Raw genomic sequence first — 9,563 nt, 5'->3', positions numbered from 1 at the left:
TGACATGAAACAAGAAAAATAATAATATGCATATAATTTGTTAGGGTAAGAGTCAGGGATGTCATTCATAGGAAAACATTAGAAGTAAATAAATCTACATTGAGATTTCATGAAAAAAGAAATTAAGTAGCTTTATAGTAATTTTCAGAGATCTTTATAACAAAAGTATCATGACTTTCTGGAGCTACTAGAATTAGAAGCTAAGATAGGTAGGAGAAAATTGTATTGCACTTCGTTTATATATTTAATTACAGAGAATTTATCAGTCATTTTGTAAAGTAATTTCTACAATAGAGGGCGCTGTGCTACGAATGTATGAGAAAAATATTTTACAAGTTAATAGTGATTAAGAAAAGTAGGTTTGCAGATAGATTTATTTCGTAAAGTCATGGATACAAATGTTTGTTTGATGGTTGTTTTTTTAGAGGGGAAAGCTACATTGGACTATCTGATGTGTTCATCGCGGGGCTCGGACGCCGGCTTTAGCATTGTAAGTCCATAGAATTACCACTATCAAACTGGAAAAGGATAGAAATGGCCCTCGTGTAATTTTACAAGTGTTACTGTATTTCTTCGTACAGTGATTCATAAATAAAAGCACAAGATATAAAAATGAAAGTTTTCAGAAATGTTACTTCTTTTCTACAAAGTGTATGTGTTTTCAGTTTAAATGTAGATATATAGAAAATATATTTAAAATGATAGAGTTGATTAACTGACTTTCTCTTAGTCTGTCTCTTCAAAGATAGAAATATCTAGTGCAGATAAACCTCGAGTAGTTTAACGCAAAAGCCAGCTAATAAACAAACGATTCCATTAAAACCCGGCCCGGCATGGCCAAGTGATTAAGGCACTTGACTCTTAATCTGAGGGGCGCGGCTTCGAATCCCCGTCACACCAAACATGCTCGCCCTTTAAGCCGTAGGGGCGTTATAATTCAACTGTCAATCCCACTATTGGTTGGTAAAAGAGTAATCCAAGAGTAGTCACTAATTATTAACCAATTTATTAGAGGAAAGAGAAGTTGTCATCCGACTCTTGATTGCTATTTCTTATAACACATTCAGGGATCCACAATGTGGATAACGTTTCTGCAACAGGGGGACGCGAACCTTAAACTATTATATTTCAATATGCTAAGCATGATTTTTCTCATACGTTTTTTTGTTAGAAGTCTTCTGAAACAGTTTTATTTGTTTATAAATTAACATCCAAAGTGAATATTTATACATCACATCTCTTTGAATTAAAACAATGATAAAAAGAGAACGTCAAGTTACCTTGTGTTGTTGCTGGAAGTGTTTAAAAGACTTGATTACTACTGTCGACTTATAAAAAAGAAACATTTTAAAAAGTTGGAAATTGTCTGAAAGTTGTATCATTCACAGTTGGAGCACTACATTTAATAAAATTTCTTACTGAAGTATTCCTACGTTTGACACTTACATTTATAAGAATTTGAATTAACAACACGAAATTTATTGTTATGTGACTGGAACTTCCCTTCCCCACTACATGAAAGTGTTTTACTAGCTATCTGTATAGCTATGGAACAACTGCCATGTACAGTAACTATTGTAATGGTATATGTTCTTCAAAAATAATCTTTCTTCCATAGAGTCTTCTTTTAGAAGAGTTTTAAAGATTGAAAATACTTAATTATTCGAATAAGGGCCGTAGTCGAACGGTCTTTCGTTGTAAAGTATTTTTTTTGTTTTTGTTTAGCACAAAACAATAGATTAGGCCATCTGTGATCTACACACTACGAGTATCCAAACGTGAGTTTAGTGTTGTAAATCTTAGGACTTACCACTGAGGACACCATGATGAATGAAAATGAATTTGGAAGAAGGTTTATGGCCTTTTTTTTATTATTCTGGTAATTTTAGTCAACTTTGGTTAAAAGTATTAAAAGAATGTCGAGTAATGCTAAACTGTAATAACGTTTGTTTGCAATGAAAAATGTCAACGTTTTTTGGACTGATGAAAATAGAAAAGTTTCTGGTGCTCTTGGCTTCTAGATCTTCGTATAACAAATATGAGAAAATAATTGAAATACCAATAGCAATTTAACATAAAGTATTTGTTATCATATATTTCATTTATACATAGATATACATATTCTAGTAAATATATTTTCTTGCAAATAAACCTTTTTTTCAAATTATTTGTAGAGACTAATAAACAAAAAAAGTATATAATACGTGACACTTAAATGCAAGAACTTTGGTTGTACTGATTAAAAACCTCACCGACTTGTATAAACGTATATCTTTTAAAAAGTTGGAAATTGTCTGAAAGTTGTATCATTCACAGTTGGAGCACTACATTTAATAAAATTTCTTACTGAAGTATTCCTACGTTTGACACTTACATTTATAAGAATTTGAATTAACAACACGAAATTTATTGTTATGTGACTGGAACTTCCCTTCCCCACTACATGAAAGTGTTTTACTAGCTATCTGTATAGCTATGGAACAACTGCCATGTACAGTAACTATTGTAATGGTATATGTTCTTCAAAAATAATCTTTCTTCCATAGAGTCTTCTTTTAGAAGAGTTTTAAAGATTGAAAATACTTAATTATTCGAATAAGGGCCGTAGTCGAACGGTCTTTCGTTGTAAAGTATTTTTTTGTTTTTGTTTAGCACAAAACAATAGATTAGGCCATCTGTGATCTACACACTACGAGTATCCAAACGTGAGTTTAGTGTTGTAAATCTTAGGACTTACCACTGAGGACACCATGATGAATGAAAATGAATTTGGAAGAAGGTTTATGGCCTTTTTTTTATTATTCTGGTAATTTTAGTCAACTTTGGTTAAAAGTATTAAAAGAATGTCGAGTAATGCTAAACTGTAATAACGTTTGTTTGCAATGAAAAATGTCAACGTTTTTTGGACTGATGAAAATAGAAAAGTTTCTGGTGCTCTTGGCTTCTAGATCTTCGTATAACAAATATGAGAAAATAATTGAAATACCAATAGCAATTTAACATAAAGTATTTGTTATCATATATTTCATTTATACATAGATATACATATTCTAGTAAATATATTTTCTTGCAAATAAACCTTTTTTTCAAATTATTTGTAGAGACTAATAAACAAAAAAAGTATATAATACGTGACACTTAAATGCAAGAACTTTGGTTGTACTGATTAAAAACCTCACCGACTTGTATAAACGTATATCTTTAGGGGGAGATAAGTAAGTAATTAAGAGTATTGGCACATTGAACATTTAGTGCAAGAAAGGGTTTGAAAACATAAAAAGTTTGTTCTGTTTTAAGTAATTGAAGGGTTATATCAAGATTTTTAATGTTAGTTAAAATATTATGAAGTTGACCATTTAAAGAAAATCTTGCTTATTGCCAAGGGTCACTAGCTGGAATAAGGATGAATTTTTGATGACCAATAGTAGCAGAGGTTCTGTGTCTGGAATATTGTTTGGGTGGGTAATAAGGAGGCGGAACCGGAGCAGAAGACTGGAAGATCACATCGGCAGGATTTGCGCTTATGGTACCAGGTTCGTTGGTGTAGACACGAGCTCGGAATCCTTCTGGACCAGCAGTATATTGGACTGTCCTTTCCCTACCATCTGCATCAGAAAGTTTGTAAGACCCAATCACTCGACCGTATCCATCTCCAGATTCCTGGCGGGCGCTATAACCTCCATCAGCCGGAGCAATGTAGTTGAAGGAGTAAGGGGTAGGAATGGAATGGTATGGTAGCCGTTGTTCATATCCTTCTGCTGCCCTCTGTTGTTAAGAAAAAAACTATTTACCTAATTGTTTATAATTTTGAGTGAAACTTGTACTGTCTTCGTGTTTTAATTTCATATCACTTTAATTTTAATCTGAGAGTATCTCAGAAAACACTTGTGCTAGTTCAAATTAACAATAACTACTAATCATTCAAGGAGGAGTTGAGGTTTTATAAACAATCAGAAATTGTTTAATTGTTAAAATGTATAAATATTACTTAAAAACAGCAGGCTTAAAGACACTCGTTATTTGTAAAATGAAACAATAATTCATGAATGCTTTGTAAAGTTGTATTTATTATTATTAATCGTTACAATAGTTTCAAATGTCTTTAAACTACTAAATCTTTAAATTTTCGTATTTTGGGTTCTTTGTTAATTTATTTTATTTGTTAATTAATTTATTTTGAATTAATGTGCGAATAGCTCAAAATTATAATGTTTTCTTGATTTAAATATCTGTACTTACAATTTGAACAGGAACCACGTTGATATAACTTGCTGCTATACCTCCTCCTCCAGAACCAAGAAATCCCCCACTACCCCCACCTCCACTACCAATGTAACCGGATTTGGCAGCAGCACCAAGAAATCCACCAGCATTACCAACTCCACCACCAGAATAACCAGCTTTAGCAGCAGCAACAATAATTCCCAAAGTAACCAAGATCTAATAAATATTTTATAAAATGTTTTAAAAAGAAAAAGAATAATGGTTCCAAATGAAATATAAAATTTCTAATCATGACTATGATTATAATGTTTTTACAACTATGAATATTGCTTCAAACAATTGTTTAGTTTTGACGACGAGATTATAACCTACATTTCTATTTCTCATAAATATATTCTGCCAAACTAACGAGCTACACGGAAAGCATGGATAACGTCACCTAATGGATATCTTAAGAAAAAAAAACAGCAAAAAAGTTATTTTATTTACATAAGTTCTGATTTATTCTGTGACCAGGTTTGCAGATATACAAGACTGGAATTGGTCTTTACTATAGCTCTCACATAAATATTTCTTAGCGAAAAAAATGCATCTAATATTTTATATATATTGTGTATATATTTATTATTTTTTCTTTAGTCTATATAGACCTAAGAGAAGCTAGCCAGAGCTAGACTTTCTTTGTTTGATTCGTTTTCAGTGCAAAATGGTTAAAAATTCACTAGACAATACAAATAATTGTCTCTACTTGTTAGTATGTTTTTCTTTAATGAAAAAAATGTACTATGGTATCTTAAATATTACATATATTATACATATATATTACATATATTTTAGCTATTTGGAAACAAAAAACGCTCACTATATCAAATACAATATAGAAGGGTCACAAAAATACTACAATTAATAAGCACGTGTTAGAAAACTACATTTACAAAGTAAGCATGACAGTGATAAAACAATGTGTAGCTTACTTTATCAGAAGTTATAGTATCCGTAATATATTTTACTTTATAACTGTCTTCCGCTAATACAGCGGTAAGTGTTACAACGCTGAATCAGACGTTCGATTCCCCTCGATAGCCCGATGTTGCATCGCTATATGAAAACAGACACACACACACTTTCTAATTATTAGAACATTTCACTGATCAAGGGAAAATCCTGATAAAGAAATAATCATTGTACATATAGAACAACTAAGAAACAAAACGTTTCACAAACTTACCTGAATCATTTTTATTTTCCTGAGAATTAGCTAATCAAAGGAAGTAATGTATTAATAGCAGGTCTTCGGTTGAATATGTTAGATGTTGAATACAATGCTGCTTTTATAGCAACAACTTACTGATTTATTTCGACGTCATTACTTGCTAACCAATGATGTGATGGCGAAAGTCAGTTGACAAATGTCAATCTCCTAGGCTACTTTTTGGTTCCTAATAAACAAAGGTCATAAGTTATTTTTCGATCGAGACTAGTATTTATGTGATCTGCTTTTTTTGATATTTTGTCATTGTTGTACTGATTTGTATTCTTCACACAGCCTTGTACTTACACATCATTTTCTTATGTACTAAGTAACGCTTGAATGAGAGAGTGCCCTATATTGTGTGATTAGCACTATATATATGAGTAATTAAGAACCATTGTGACGCACGATAATGAAAACTTTGTTTGGAAAACTTAGCAATTAAAAACCAGCGCCAAACATAATTTAGTAATCTTTAAAAAAATCAAATATACATTCCTGTTCTCGAGTTTCGAATGTTTAGAAGTTACAAATGGGTTCACTATTACATAAAAACATTATTCAGCAGTAAAATAATATGTTTTTAGCAATAACGTTGAATATATATATCAACAATAAAACACGTTTTGCGAGCTTTATGTTTTGCCAGAAATAAAAAGCTTTATGGAAATGTACTTAATGTATGTACTTCAACACATTCTCGTATACATATATTAAAAAAAACAAAAAACTTGTTCATATGATTCATACAGGATTAGTCTCGTCTATAAGCATGATTCAGAAACTCGCTTTGTTGTTTTTGCTGCTAATAAGGTAGATAGAGTGTGTTTGTTATCAATATAGTTATCCTGAAACAACGCAGTCTCTAGAAAGATTCAGGACACTAAAAAAAGTTTCTTTAATTTTTCTTTGGAAGTACAAGAGGAGAAGAAACCAGCCAGTTGAAAGTGTAGAATGTGTTAAACGGCTCTAACCTTAGACCTTCCAATCTACAAAATGATACGCTAACCACTAAACTTACCGGTTTATTTTAAAGATGGCTAACGAGTTAATATTGTTATGTTAAACAAAAAGGAAGTAAAGAGGAAACGTACAACAGAGATTTCCAGAACAATTTCACAGCATGAAATTATTAATGCTTTTTTTTCATTTATTTTTGGCCCGGCATGACCAGGTGGTTAAGGAACTCGACTCGTAATCCGAGGATGGCGAGTTCGAATCACCGTCGCACCAAACATGCTCGCCCTTAAAGTCGTGGGAGCGTTATAATGTTACGGTCAATCTCACTATTCGTTGGTAAAAGAGTAGCCCAAGAGTTGGCGCTAGGTGGTGATGACTAGCTGCTTTCTCTCCAGTCTTACACTGTTAAATTAGGGACGGCTAGCGCAGATTGCCCTCGTGTAGTTTGTTTTGCGCGAAATTCAAAACAAACTAAATTATTTATTTTTATTCTTAAGGTTTTACCACTCTCGCTGTAAATTTCTTACAAAAATGCTAAAATTATATTTCTTGAGTATGATAATTTTTCTTTAGTATTAGAAGACTATATCTACTGAGAATTAAGTTTGACTATACCTACTGAGAATTAAGTTTGACTATACCAATTGAGACTTAAGTTTCATAACGCACAAACCAGTTATCAAAACTAAAGATATTGTTAGATGTGCGAGACACATGAAGGATCCAAGAACGTTACGCTAAACAAATAAATATATTTTTTTAATTTTTGAAAGTGGTTCTTAGATGGCTAACCAGTTTTAAATCCTATAATCGAAAGTTAATTTTTCTATTTTGTTTAAGAATACACATATTCTTAAACATTCACTTGTAATGTCCATTTCTGAATGTCGGAAAAAACATCTGAGAAAGTCCAGTATTATAAGACTGCCAACTGTAGATTATTTTAAATTCTCTACACCGAGTATAGGTTCTAGGCAGTGGTGCGTTACACGCCGAGAAAACGTAATTATGAGGCAGATAAAAGATATAACGAGCTTATGGTCGGTCGTCACACTTGGCGAAAGTTTTTCACCTAATTTAAACACTGAGCACAAGGCCTTGTGGCTGAAGAAGGAACTACGTTTCCTCTTCCAAGTTAAAACCTTGTGAGTGAGAAATTAAAGAGAAATGTTGAGAATGGTAGAATGATTCACAGCTGGGATTTTTTAAATAAATAGCCGAAAAAGCAGAGAAGGATAGATCTGTGTAAAGATATTTCAGAATAACTCTGAGTATAAGTTATTAAGTCTGGAGAAAAAAGGTGTTCTCATCATTGTTTCAGACTGAAGGGAAAGTAGTGTTGTGGTGATGTTGTCATGTGATAACACTTGCACGGTTATTTTGATTTATTTGGAAAACGGATCATACCTCAATCTACCACTAGATTTACCTTGAAGGAATAGGACGTTTGTTCATAATGCCCTACAGCTGTGGTTTATAATGGAAACAGGAAAAACCACTATAAAAACGACTTCATGAAAAACGTATTCATTCATTGTGACCTAAAGTTTAATTGTCAATAAGTGACTTCGCCGAACAAACTCAAAGGACACGAAGGTATTTAAGATCGACATAAAATAAAAGAAAAACTTGACAGCATGAAGACAATGGAAGAACCAAACATAATAACAATTACAAAATGCGAGACATTTTAGAACAAGAACTTGGATGTTGGTACCATGAAATAATTTTAAAATCTAAGTTATGCGATTATTATGTCGAAATTGTGGTATGTTTATTTATGGACAAACGACATTAGAACATAATACATGTTTATGGGATACAGTATAACACGTATTGTATGAAACTATGGAATGGTTACAAAAGATATATATATATAAGCTTTATTTGTTTGTTTCAGTGCAAAACTACATAATAAGCTAGCTGTACTCTTTTCACCAGAAGGAATCGAGCCCTATATTGTAGCATGAGGACAGTATTCGTACTAAAATACTTGTAAATAAAATGTTCAAAATATGTTTCAAACATTGCTCAATACGCGGGTTTTGATCTACTGTGATGTGAATAGTTTTACTAATATATATTTGTATATTTTTTATAGTTGCAAATGATCTTAAAAAAAGTAGACTTATAAATAGACACCATGTGGCTTACAAGTATAGATATCTTACAAGTATAGATATCTTACAAGTATAGATGTCTTACCAGTATAGATGGCTCAGAAGTATAGATGTCTTACAAGTATAGATGTTTTGATCAGAAACTGTTAATCTAAGGATGTTTTCTCTAAAATAAAATAAAAAGTTTATGTTTATTGGTACATATTATTAGAAGATTCAGCACTGATATATATTTTCTGAAAATGCCATTATTTAAAAAATTGTTTAACATGAGCCATCTGCAGCAGTCAATATTCTAAGAGTTAATAGCCTTCAGGTGTAAAATGTATTATTTAAATTTATTTTTAGTTATGAAGTTGTCAACGTGTTGTAATATTAGTGTCTGATGGAATAGATGTTAAACATTACAACGTCCGAAGTTGTCAACGTGTTGTAATGTTAGTCAGTGTCTGATGGAATAGATGTTAAACATTATAACGCCCGAAGTTGTCAAAGTGTTGTAATGTTGGTCAGTGTTTGATGGAATAGATGTTAAACATTATAACGTCCGAAGTTGTCAAAGTGTTGTAATGTTAGTCAGTGTTTGATGGAATATTAGTGCCATAGTGACTAACACTTCTGTTAGTCATGTTGTAATGTTAGTCAGTGTCTGATGGAACAGATGTTAAACATTATAACGTCCGAAGTTGTCAAAGTGTTGTAATGTTAGTCAGTGTTTGATGGAATAAATGTTAAACATTATAACGCCCGAAGTTGTCAACGTGTTGTAATGTTAGTCAGTGTCTGATGGAATAGATGTTAAACATTATAACGCCCGAAGTTGTCAACGTGTTGTAATGTTAGTCAGTGTCTGATGGAATAGATGTTAAACATTATAACGTCCGAAGTTGTCAACGTTTTGTAATGTTAGTCAGTGTCTGATGGAATAGATGTTAAACATTATAACGTCCGAAGTTGTCAAAGTGTTGTAATGTTAGTCAGTGTCTGATGGAATAGATGTTAAACAT

The 9,563-nt window shown here is 32.0% G+C and overlaps 1 protein-coding gene across 1 annotated transcript; it reads right to left on the bottom strand.

Moving 5' to 3' along the window:
- Positions 1-2,995: 2,995 nt before the first annotated feature.
- Positions 2,996-5,599, bottom strand: LOC143223191 (uncharacterized). Its single transcript, XM_076450784.1, has 3 exons — positions 5,453-5,599; positions 4,240-4,440; positions 2,996-3,765 (listed from the first exon to the last, which is right to left on the bottom strand). The coding sequence occupies exons 1-3, from the start codon at positions 5,459-5,461 to the stop codon at positions 3,373-3,375; spliced, it is 603 nt and encodes a 200-aa protein (XP_076306899.1). The 5' UTR covers positions 5,462-5,599; the 3' UTR covers positions 2,996-3,372.
- Between the last annotated feature and the right edge of the window lie 3,964 nt (positions 5,600-9,563).

Source organism: Tachypleus tridentatus, chromosome 8, assembly GCF_004210375.1.
Source record: "Tachypleus tridentatus isolate NWPU-2018 chromosome 8, ASM421037v1, whole genome shotgun sequence".
In the NCBI taxonomy this organism is placed as follows: domain Eukaryota; kingdom Metazoa; phylum Arthropoda; class Merostomata; order Xiphosura; family Limulidae; genus Tachypleus; species Tachypleus tridentatus.
The sequence above is the reverse complement of the archived record's forward strand: the minus strand, read 5'-3'. Positions and strand labels throughout refer to the sequence as shown.